We start from the raw sequence: 13,057 nt of genomic DNA on the forward strand, positions 1-13,057 counted from the left end.
GATTAACCAAAGACTCAGGTTAGGATATTTCTCCTTCCATGTGTTCAACACTCATAAGTGTCAGACCACCGAAAGTCTAGAAAATTTCACCTGTCAAGGTCAAGGTAAACACGAACCCACACCCTGAAGAGAAGCATGTGTAATGGACATTGACAAAGTTGGATGCCCACTTTTTAATCGAGTATTCATATGACAACAACTACCACTCTAGCATAGGAGTTGCACCCCTCGAGGCCATGTGTGGCCAGAGGTGCAGATCATCCTCTATTAGGCTGAGATGGGAGATACCCAGTCGACAAGATGACAAACGCCTAATAGCAGACTCACTAGACCCGAGATTATTCGATAAACCACGAAAAGGATAGTTCAAACCCAAACACGACCTCGAACATCAATAAAGGAACTATGTAGATAACACCATAAAACCTTGAAATCCCAAGTAGGGATCAGGGTACTATTTAAGAACTCCCCTCGAAAAAGAGTAACTCGAATCAAAAGGAAAAGTGAACTAAACTCCTAACGCACCAGACCCTTCAAGATCCTCGCATGGATCGGCACGGTAGCCTACCAACTCCAATTACCCTCTGAATTTAGTGACACACATGCTGCATTCCATGTATCGAACCTAGAAAGTGTCTATCGGACAACCCTCCTAGTCCCACTAGACAAGATTAAGGCTAACTAGAACCTCCTAATCATTGATCCGACTATAGAGACAATGAACGAGAAAGTTAAGAACACAAAAGAAAGTCGCATCCCTATTGTGAAGGTTCGAGAGAACGCTAGGCGTGAACCAGTATTCACTTGGGAACGTGAGGACCAAACAAATCAAAAGTACCCTCACCTATTTCCGCGTTCATAACCCTACCCTTCGAAAGAATTTTGGGACGAAATTCCCTCTAACGGGGGGGGGGGGGGGGGATGATGTCACAACTAGCACTTTTGGCTAGGAAATTCCGTCCTCAGATAAGTAAGGACTATTGTGAGATTGTGCTAATACTCCTAAGTGTTCAATATAAGTTCCTAAGGAGCCATATAGTGTTAGAATGCAAATCTTTCTAAGTATAGTGAATCTCTCCCAAATCTCTCCAAGTATGTGAAATTTCTCCCAAATCTCTCAAAGTATAGTGAATCTCTCCCAAATCTCTGCAAGTATGTGAAATCTCTCCCAAATATCTCTAAGTATGCGAAATCTCTCCAAGAACAGTGAATCTTAATCTCTCTAACTATGCAAAATCTCTCCAAGAATAGTGAATCTCTCCTAAATCTCTCTAAGTATGCGAAATCTCTCCAAGAATAGTGAATCTCTCCCAAATCTCTCCAAGTATGTGAAATCTCTTTCAAATCTCTCCACGTATCTCAAATCTCTCTCAAATCTCCCTAAGTACCTTCCTTAGTCGAAAACAACTCAAAACCGGAAGAGGAAACCCCAAAAGGACCGTCTTGGTCCGGAACCCTCTTGGTCGGGACTCTTCTTGGTCGTGAACCTCTTGGGCGGAACCCTCTTGGTCCGGAACCCTTCTGGTCTAGAACCTCTTAGGCCGGAAGGTCTTCTAAGGAGGCTAAGAGGAATCTCTTCTCGGAAGCCTCTCATTCGGATATGTTCGCAGCTCCGGAAGTTCTTACCCCACTTCGGTTCGTAAGCACCTCGGTCCGGACCATTGATCGCTTCTGACTTCAGAACTCTGCCTGATGACTACAGAAAGTACTGCTTACTTCGGAACTTGTCCAGCGACTCCGGAACTCCTTGTCACCCAGCTTCGGACCCTCACAGTCTTCATCCTTCCCTCCGAAATTTAAGATATAGCTCCAGAAATCACCTTATGACTTCCGATTTTGGACTATTCCGAACCTTTTTATCATTTTAAGATATTTTGAGGTCGGAAATCACAGTATTCCATGCTTTACCCACCAAATATCCATGCATGGACCACCAGATCCCCATGCATTAAAGATTCCTTTCTTTTCCTTATACTCCAAAGCAACGACAGTGAGGGAGTTTAGACTCCAAACCCTCTCTCACTTTTCCCATTTTCTCACAAAAACTCATCTTCAAGCAAGAACAAGGGATCTTGCTAAAAGGAAATTTCTAACTTCTTCCTGGGAAATTTTAAGATAAACTCCTCCACTCATCCAATATTTTATAATATTTCTAGATGAATCCATATTATTTTATTTATAATAATATGTGATGATCATCCTTAGGAAAACATCCCTCCCAGGGAAGTTCCTCATCTCAGCAAGAGTTTAAGCTTGAGATCTTCACTCCATAACTCCAAATAACTCATCAACCAACTCAAGGTGAGCTTCATACTCCCACTTTTTTTTTTTTTTTTTTTTTTTTATTATTATTTTTTTTTTACGTGTTAATGTTTTTGGGGGAGAGTACAAGTCAAATCTTGCTTAAATACTTGAATAATTGCTTATATACGTATGATTGTATGTGTGTGTGAAATATTATTAAATTAATATTTTAGTAATATACTCACGGACATAGGATTTCTCAATTTCATAAAGAACAGAGGATACTTTGTGCAAAAGAACCTCCCAACTATTGAGTGTGCCCAACTTAACCCCTTTATCTATGCTTTCATGTCTAAAGATAAAAGTTATAAAAAGGGACTTTACTAAGTGGACACCATTTCTGGTGATTTTCGAAAATAGAAACTTTGTGACTATTTTGCAAACTATCAGGGAGTATTTTATAAATATCCACCATAAAAGTTTGGGTCAAGAAAATATACAAATAGAGCCGTTATGATAGAAACATTTGCATGTCATAAGCTGCTGTCATAGAACCCCCAAGAACATAAGTAATGTTTTATATATTATAAAAGAGAAATTGCATGTCATAAACGATAGTTATAAATTTATATAAATTGTAACTTGACACTTTTTCTCTTGACTAAAATGACTTATTTTTCAATAAACGAAAATGAATGAACACGAGCACCTAGTTAACGAGCACAATCAACGATATGGAACGAGAACGGTATTTCTATTCAGTAAGTACGAATTTCATTATTTATCTAACAAATAATGGTTCTCTAACGATTGCTCGCACCTTCGCTGTTTGCTACAGCTAGACATGCCAGTTTAGGGTGACAAGTATCCTTTTCCAAACAGAGGGTGCCTGAGAAACGCCAAAACAGGCACTCCGTCATGATTAGTATGGTTATAATGACTCACTAGAATATGTTATATTAACTAGAAATTTATGTAAGGAAAAACCTCATAAATAAATTTTGGCACGTTGTGTTGACTGGCCTATACGTGATAGGTGATGGTCCGCATTTTTTGTGTTGACTGTTCTTTCTTTTCACAGTGTAGAATGTCTACAATAGCCATGATTCTTTCTCCTAACAAGCATAGAGTCGAAATACTGCTATTTTACAAAGTACAAAGCCTAGGACTCTATGGAAAACGATTGTCTACGATTTTCGATAATGATAAACTAGAACACATGAATATTTTATAACAGAAAATATAGGATTTTCTGAAGAAAACGATTTTCTACGATGTTCGATAACGATAAACCAGAACTTACGATTATTTTATAACAGAAAATAGGATTTTCTGGGGAAAACAATTTTCCTACGATTTCGATAATGATAAACTAGAACACACACTCAATTTTACTCGATAAGAGGAACACGATTTTCAGCCATATTTCCTTTTTGAAAATAAGGGATTTTTCTTGAGACGGTTGATTCTTACTATTCAAAGGAACTATTCTCGGACACAACTCGCTTTTACAAATCACACTATTTTTCAAAACCATTCCTTATAAGCATGAACAAAAGTAATGTCATGCACACATATAACCATGATTTTCAAGGCAAGACTCCAAACGATTTCATAGAAAATATCTGATTTTCTTAAAGTACAACGAGAACGATTCTAAACAAGTGTATACGATTTTGTCCAAAAATGCTTATGAACTCACCAAATTTTTAGTTGACGCTTTTCAAAACGACTTGTATTCTCAGGGATCTAGTAAGTAGGTAACAATGGATGCTGATGCAAGGCTATTCAACTGTAGTTTGGATTCTTTTCTACTTATGTACCTTTTGTGTAATCCGAAGAACAAATACAATATGTAAACAATGTAAGTTTGCCATCTCAATGTATGATGTTTGGATTGCTCTGTTTCATTTATATTCAATTGATATTGCACAATGAAGTCACCCGCCTTCGGATGTTTCCGCCGTGTGGTCCAGGGGTGTAACATCGAGTTCAGGACCATCTTCATATGACTCGCTGAGTCGACCATGCGACTCGCCGAGTCCCTTCAATCCTTTATCCATACAGATGCTTTTTAAGCCATGCAAAGGCTCCATACTATAGATTTAAGCTCCTAGGGCATGTCTATCACATAAAGATGCAAACTTTACGTGCATGCAAGATGATAATGGACCAAAACAAGCTAAAGGAGTGGCTTATGGTAAGGGAAATATCATAGCTTTCACAAAAACTGAAACTTTATAACAGGGAGGGGCTAAGGGAGTCCAGATATGGGGTTACATCCTCAGATCTCGACCTAAATCGGATAACCACCACACAAAACCCTAAAAAGGCCCCAAACCAATAAATGAAGAGATCTAACTAAAAGAGAGCCAAGGTAACAACTTGTTACCTCCAAAATGATGCCAAGATAGAGAAGAATTCGGATCTACAACAGCCCCTTGCTCCAACTTCTTGAACTCCAAGCTTTTTACTCCAAAAATCCCTCTTCCAAGTTAAGAAGCACACAAATATAGAGAGCAAACACAAATTAGGGTTTCTGAACTCAAGGGAGGTTGTAAGAGAGACTAAGGGGAATAAATGATCCTTAAATAAGGTGTAAAACCTCGAAAATTAGGGTTTCATCTTCCAGCTCCTACTCGTCGAGTCCCTTCTTGGACTCGACGAGTAGGTCACTTAAACACGTCGACCAACCCGCTGCTACTTGATGAGTTGGGCAACCAACTCGTCGAGTAGACCTTGAATTAAAAGATCTTATATCCAAAAGAAATCAATACCTGAGAATCGTGATGCTACAATATTTAATGTTTAAATATTGATATTAAATTTTTATTTATAATAAACTCGTATAGTATATGGGTCTCACACCTAGTTTGTTTAATAACTCAGTATTTTTAGTCGGAACAAAATGTATATATAATTATTGTTGCTTTGAATATAAATTATTGTTTGTATAAATGACTTTGTGTGTATATACCGGAACATTATTCTTTTTATAGTGTCATTTATAATATAATATATAAAATATATCTGATTAATTAAAATAATTTTCGTCAATATCTGTAATTACTAATTCATATTTTTTAAAAATTATTATCCTATTTTTTTTTATTTATTCATTTTATAAATTATAATTCACTAAAATTCCTTTGTTAACCGTTATTTTTTAGATATTACCATTTATTTTACAGTCTATTGAACATTGATTTTTTATATATTACAATTTATTTTACAGTCTATTGAACATTGAAAAATACAATGAAATGTTATTAAAACATTTAATAAAAACTATTTATTTCAATAACAATAACATCTTAAAAGTAAATTAAACACTAAAAACCTAAAACACAAAACTTTGAAAAGCTAAATAATTATATATTTTGACTAATTGTGTCCAAGTCGTTACTATTCAAACAAATGCCAAATGCAACAAACTCATTTTCCGTTAGCCGACACGGATTCAACTCTTAAACAAACCCTTTTCTCTCGCTCATATACCTCAGACTCTGAGACTCCTAACATCTCTCGGCGTTGATCTCCAAGATTCTCCGGCGAGATCTCAGTCATACGCGTCGGAAAATCTTCATCCTCTGATCGCAACGTTGTCGTGGATATATCTGCTGCTATATCATAATTAATTTCAAATAAAATGGCTCCGGTGTCGGCTCTAGCCAAGTACAAGCTCGTGTTTTTAGGAGATCAATCAGTCGGAAAAACGAGCATCATTACTCGATTCATGTACGATAAGTTTGACAACACTTATCAGGTAATCTAATTTGATCCAAATAGTTATTATGTAGCTGCTATCGGACCATGTTTTATGTGTAGCCTTTTGATTTGTGATATCCGTTGAGAGCTTTTTTGGATGATTGATCTGATTTTGGCTTGGACTTGATCTCGATTCGTTACTCCCTTAGTTGTAGACAAAGCTTAGTTTTGTTTTCAAACAGATCCATTTTCAACTTTAAGCGAAATTCGATAATTGCATTGAACTTTGTTAGGGATATGCATAGAAACATCTCGGTGTTTAAGTTTGTGAGAGTTCCATGTCTTAAAATTTTAATTTAAGTAAATCAAAGGGATCCTTTTTTTTTTTTTTTTTTTTTTAGTAGGAGAGGGAGTACAGATTTGAAGGAACTAAGTAACACATTCATTGTTTTGGTAATTCCAGATTAAGCTAATTAAGACCATTAGTGGTTCAGTTAAATCACCAATGTTTATCTAATCTATCTATAATGTACAAATTACAAAATCTTGATTTCCCAAGCAACCAAGAAGGAAAAAACGATAAGTAGGTTCTATACAAAAGGTGACAAATTCCTAACATTCATCATCAATTCATTTCAAGTCCCCAAAAAACGTATCCAAGAAATCATTTAAGTCCATAGGTTAACTGCATAGACAGTGGCATGAAGGAGCTTAAATCTTTGATTGCATAGTTTTTCGACTTTGGTAGTTGTTTAGTTAATTTGCTACTCTTATTAAGGTAACAACTAAGAAATCCCCTTTCATTTTGTCAATAGATTGGTTTAGTTTAGTTGTGTGAATCTTTCTTAATCCAGGAAACCATTTCCTTGGCAAAAATAAAAATTTAAAACAATAAATTATCAATAGTTACAATTAATAGCAATTCATACACCTTTTGATGAATTACTAATTGGAATTCAGTCCTTTTGGTTTCCCTTGCAGTATAGCATATCTTTGCATTTTCCTCTTGTAGGTTAATTTGATTCCAATTTCTCATCAAACCTTTCATTTGTTATCTCAAATCTTTTTTGTATTTCCTTGTGTATACTCTGAATTTGTATCTATTATCCAGGCTACGATTGGTATCGATTTTCTATCAAAAACTATGTATCTTGAAGATCGAACAGTTCGTTTGCAGCTTTGGTAAGATTATACATTACTCTTTCCCCAGGTTCTACTAATTAAGTGATACATTATTCAATCTTTTGAAAAAACTAATTTATTGATTTTTGGTATTAAAAAGGGACACAGCTGGACAAGAAAGATTCAGGAGTCTCATTCCAAGTTATATTAGGGACTCCTCTGTTGCTGTCATTGTTTTTGATGTTGCAAGTATGTTTTTTCTCTTCACTTTTTTACTTCTTTTATTCCCCTTTTTTTCAATAGTCTGTGTCTGTGTCTGTCTGTGTCTGACATACATTGGACTGAGACTCAGGCTGATGTCAGTGACACAAAATTTACAGATATTTGTCTCACACAAAAAGGCAAAACAATGTGAGACATGAACTTGCTCTGGATCTCTCATTAGTGGAAAAGATGTAAATACCCTTTATCATTTTTTTTTTTATATTTCATAATCTCAACCACTTCTATGATGGTTTTAGGCCGCCAGTCGTTTCTGAACACTGCAAAATGGATTGAGGAAGTTCGTACTGAGCGAGGTAGTGATGTCATCATTGTCCTAGTTGGCAATAAAACTGACCTTGTGGATAAGAGGTAAATAAATGGTGGTTATTTTAAGTTTACTTTATAAATATAATAATTAATGTACTGGTTGCATTTGTACTTTCACTGTTTTATTGATTTAGCCACTTAACTATTTTCTATACTGATTAAAACCATTATACTATTTTTGACCTTTCAAAAACCATTTTTTTAGGTTACCAAGTTTTGGAAAAGGGCAAAATACAGAAAAAATAATGTTGTTTCCACCTTTTTATTGATTAACTACTAAACTATTAGTAATAGCTAAATCGATTGAGTGGAATTGAATTGGGATTTTGACATAAAAATCCTTAAGTTTAGCAAGTTTTGTCGGTTTTGTCCCTGTGACAATATTTTGTTCGTTAATGCCCAAAGGTTGCCAAGTTTTTTTTTTTCATTTTTGCCCTTGTTACCTTTAATAGCAGGTTTCCTGGGACAAAATCAACAAAATTTGACAAACTTAAGGACTTTCATTTTAAATTTGAAAAACTTATATGGGATAAAAACATAAAAGATTTTTGTAAACTTAAAGGGTCTTTTTACAAATTTGAAAAACATACTTAGAGTAACAACATAAAATTTGTAAACTTAAGGTTTTTTGCAAATTTGAAAAACATACTTAGGTTAAAAACATTAAAAAAAACTTCTAAATGTAATTTATATTTTTTTAATTTTTTAATTTTTTAATTTTTTTTCAAATTTCAAAAACATACTTATGGTAAAAACATAAAAGATTTGTGAACTTAAAGGGTTTTTTTTTGCAAATTTGAAAAATATACTTAGGGTAAAAACATAAAAGATTTATAAACTTAAGGGTTTTTTTTGCAAATTTGAAAAACATACTTAGGGTAAAAACATAAAAGATTTCTAACAAGGGCAAAGAAAAAAAAACTTGGCAAACTTTGGGCATTAACGAACAAAAAATCATCACAGGGACAAAACTGACAAAACTTCTCAAACTTAAGGACTTTTATGTCAAAAGCCCAATTGAATTTGGTCAAATTCCATGAAATTCCACAATGGAAAGATTCTATCATTCCTTGAGATATAGCCAAAGAGTTTAAATTCCATTCTTAATCATTTGTCAAAAAGACTAATTTATCCTTTAGAAACCTTTTTATTAACACTAAACTTCATGTACATAAGGCAAAAAGCAATACATTTTTGTTAAAAGGAATAAAATCTGTAATCAAGTAATTTCAAATTTTCATATATGGTTTACCTTTTTGGAATTTTTTTTTTTTTTTTTTTTTTTTTTTTTTTTTTTTTTTTTTCTATTTTAGTCAGTAGTTATGTTGTGTTGATCAATTGTTACTTACTTTTGTCAAATTTACTAAAATAGTTTTTAAATTATAGCTTAGTATATAATAAAATTTAGTAAATAGTAATTCTTGCCTTTTTTATAAAACAAGAAAAACATTAAAAAAACTTCTAATAAAGGGTAGTTTTGTCAAAAAATATTATAATGGTTTACATCCATTTCCTTTTGATGCAATATTTTGTAGGCAAGTTTCAATAGAGGAAGGAGAAGCTAAAGCTCGTGAATATAACGTAATGTTTATTGAAACTAGTGCCAAGGCAGGCTTCAATATAAAGGTAAAATGACTATTTTGCCCCTGTCTTCATCTTCCTCAATCTTTTAAGCAAACCCTAGAAGTATTCCTCATCTCATTCATCTTAAACCCTAAAGTCACACTAAATTCAACCAAAACCCAAAAAAAAAAACTAAAAGTAAAAGAATTAGGGCAAATCCGTCATTATAATTATTTTCAAAACAAATTTGACAAAACTTGCAACTAAATGAAAACTTTGGACCTATGGTGATAGTCCAAACCTGTATTGACCAAAGTGGTAATTTTCGACAAACCACAGGGACCATTTTTGCAGTTTTCTCAAAACAAAATCAAAATTATATATATATATATATATATATATATATATATATATATATATATAGTAAAAGTATTATCTAAGTTTTAGTTTTAGTTTAATTTTTTGGGTTTTGGTTGAATTTGAAAATTTGGACTAAAGTTGCAATTTTTGGTAAAGCACAGGGGCCAAATTTGTAATTACTCTAAAAAACAACTTCAATTTCTGGATGAACTTGCTATTTTTGTGTAAGAGTACATCCATAATGAAATGCGAACTTAAAAAGATGAGACTGAGATAATTACAAAATTTGGACTGAACTTGCAATTTTGAGTAAAACATAGGGACCAAATTTGTAAATCATTCTTTCTACAGGCTTTGTTTCGAAAAATAGCATCTGCATTACCAGGAATGGAAACTTTATCTACAACAAAGCAGGAAGACATGGTCGATGTAAATCTTAAGTCCAGCAATACAAGTGGGTCCCAGCAACCCCAATCTGGAGGCTGTGCATGCTGATTGATTCATATAAGAAGATTCTTCAAATTACCAAATTAGTCCCTCATATTTTTTTTGTTTGAAGGTTTTAGTGGCTATATGGGAAAAAGGGTTTTGTTATGTTTGACTTTAGTTGACTTAGTTTTTTAGTGCCATATTTGTGCAATTTGGTTTTGTGCTTACTTTTTTGAGAGATTTTTTTTTTTTTTTTTTTTTGAAATTAAACTTGAATTAAACTTGGAGGCTTGAGATAGTACTTACATTTGTGTAATGAAAATGTTTTTTTAACTAAACGTAAGTTGTTGCACACAAAGAGCAATTAGACATCAAATAAATAATACATATGTAGCATACGTTATTATTCATTTAAAAGAGTAAAAGTTTTATCTATCCTAATAAAAGAAAATAAATTTTGGCCATTTTTCATCTTATTTAATATGTCAATTTTTTTTTTTTTTTTTTTTTTTTTTTTTTTTTTTTTTTTGTCTTTGTCAGTTTCCATTAATTCCAATTGGAAAAAGTTAGGTTTTTTTTGGCTTCTTTATTAATCTGAAAAATATAAGTTTATTGAATTTTATAGAAATTTAAAGAAAGTTAAATACCTCTTTAAATTCTCATGTAATTTGGCAAGGAATGTATCAAACTCAAATAAACATTTTCAATTATCAAACAAAATTTTGGATACCTATTTTGATTGCTTAATGGATTGTATGTTATCAGACATGAATGAATGTTTATGCTTTTTGATGTAGAAAACTAAAAATTTCGATACACATGTTATATTAATTATTTCGAGGAGATACATAGAAGTATTTCATTTTAGATAGTCTTTCTCATACAAATTTTGTTCATGATGATTTTAATGAAATTTTATACTCTCCTAATGTTCTAAATGTCCTGATGTTTTAAATGGTTTTAGACCTTCAGGTATGCCAATTTATATGTTGGTGTTAAAAATCGATGTTTTGGTTATGCTACTAAGGGTATTGATCAGAAATGCGGATTATGCAATGGCATGAGGCTAATGGTTATTCCATTGGGTAAACGTGTTATAAATATCTGCAAGTAATATCGGAAACCGTATGTTTATTCCAAGAATGTCTTTAGCGTCTTCAGATAAAATGATTCATTTTATATTTCAAATATGACAATTTGCACTGGCTGTATGTTTTACAATGATAACTAACAAAAGTCAAGGACAATCAATATCGAATGTGGGGTTGTTTTTGAGACAACCAGTATTCACTCATGACTGTTGTATGATGCATTGTCGAGTGTTAAAAGTAAAGCTGGATTAAAGATATTAATTTGAGATAAAAATTGTAAACTTACCAATACGACATCTAATGTTGTCTTTAATGAAGTCTTTGGAAATTTATAATTCATAAAAGTTTCAATACTTTAATAGTTATTTTTATTATTATACATTAACTTACCTACTTATTCATTATTTTGTTTTTATATATATAGCAACTTTTAATTAACTCATGTTTAATGTTTACAACATTATTGTCGTTATCATTTTACAAATGTGTACCTTTTTATTTTATCTGTTTATATATTGAAATAGTTAGCTTATTCTTAGACTTTTGTATTTATGTAAAATTATTACTAAAAAAACATGTAATTCTTAACAATTTACATTAATTTTTTTTATAAAAAAAATCCATATAACACTTAGGTCTCACACATAGTTTTTTATTATTTGGGTTGCAGAAGTCTAAATAATGTTTACGAGTAATCCAAGTGATTAAAACAAGCTCAATAATTTGAATAAAGTTGAACACTATTTTCTACACCATATAAAACTGTATAGATAACCCCATATGATTGTGATTTGGTTGATCTATTTGACTCATCTGGATCCATGGTATTTTTTAAATGAGTTTTGCCTATATTTGTTTATTTTCTTTTGTTGCATTTTATGTATTGAAAATGTTTTGCGCATATTCAATTTACAATAGTGGTATTCATTAGAGACATTTTTGAGTCACTTGAATATTTGGTTAAATTGTTTTGTTGAATTAATTGTTATATGTTAAGCTAATCTTGATAAAGGTTCCTAGAGTTCCTAAAATATAACAAACTGAATTAACATATTGCACACTAGTTATATTGAGTCCCATATATGCCTAAGAGTTGCATTTGTAAGTTGTAATGTTGCACTTGTACAATTGGTACCTTCACCAACCAATTGAGATTATACTTTTATGTATGATCAAATTCCAGTGATAACAAGTTTTGATGTGGCCTTTACAAAATTACTGCATGTATAACCTACGGTATTATTAATGTATACTAAACATGCTATGCACAACCTACAATTAAGTTAATAGGTGAAGTAATCTTTCAATTTTATATAATCCATCAATAGCAATCATTTTATTTTATAAAATGATATTTTCTGTGGCTTCACTTTTAAATATATCACTTTCACCCTCTCACCTTCAACTTTGCAAAATATTATTTTTACCCGTCCCTTTTCTAAATTTCCGTGTTTATGCAGTGTCCCCGTACTACATATATAATATGATTCTTCATGATCGATTTTCCTACCACGCAACAAAAACACGTAAAAACCAATGACAAAATATGGGCTAAATTAGTGAGAGAACATTAATGTTGTTAATAATACAACCAACTAATTCACAATGTACAAGTATGTCAATGCATAAAATACAACTTTAATCCTAACCTTTGTATGATCTCACTTGCAAGCCCTTGATTTTGTAAAATTTTATTTTCTATCCCTTTACTTTTTAAAATACTACTTTGACCCCTCAATCTTCAACTTTGTAATTGCACTACTTCTTTGCACAGTTATGCTCCCTATATTATTTGAAAACCATCCAACTTACAAAAATAGTCCTTAATCTATTATCAACTTTTGATAAATCACCCAACGTTCACTTTTTTTAAACTTTTAGTGTTTTCTAAAGTTGTGATATATTATACTGATTTAATTAAGTGTAATGCCTAATACGTAAGAATAACA

General features: G+C 32.2%; 1 protein-coding gene across 1 annotated transcript; it reads left to right on the forward strand.

The window, feature by feature from the left end:
- The first annotated feature begins 5,673 nt into the window (after positions 1–5,673).
- LOC145040444 (ras-related protein RABH1b) lies at positions 5,674–10,355 on the forward strand. The gene is made up of 6 exons (XM_078988373.1): positions 5,674–6,010; positions 7,064–7,134; positions 7,235–7,323; positions 7,596–7,707; positions 9,201–9,291; positions 9,940–10,355. The coding sequence occupies exons 1-6, from the start codon at positions 5,894–5,896 to the stop codon at positions 10,081–10,083; spliced, it is 624 nt and encodes a 207-aa protein (XP_078844499.1). The 5' UTR covers positions 5,674–5,893; the 3' UTR covers positions 10,084–10,355.
- Positions 10,356–13,057: the final 2,702 nt, after the last annotated feature.

This window comes from Lactuca saligna, chromosome 1 (genome assembly GCF_052625555.1).
Source record: "Lactuca saligna cultivar CGN05327 chromosome 1, ASM5262555v1, whole genome shotgun sequence".
NCBI classification, from domain to species: domain Eukaryota; kingdom Viridiplantae; phylum Streptophyta; class Magnoliopsida; order Asterales; family Asteraceae; genus Lactuca; species Lactuca saligna.

Coding starts and splice junctions, on each gene's coding strand:
- LOC145040444 (XM_078988373.1), top strand. CDS start 5,894: ATGGCTCCGGTGTCGGCTCTAGCCAAGTACAAGCTCGTGTTTTTAGGA. Junction 6,011..7,063: donor AGTTTGACAACACTTATCAG/GTAATCTAATTT, acceptor TCTATTATCCAG/GCTACGATTGGTATCGATTT. Junction 7,324..7,595: donor CATTGTTTTTGATGTTGCAA/GTATGTTTTTTC, acceptor TGATGGTTTTAG/GCCGCCAGTCGTTTCTGAAC.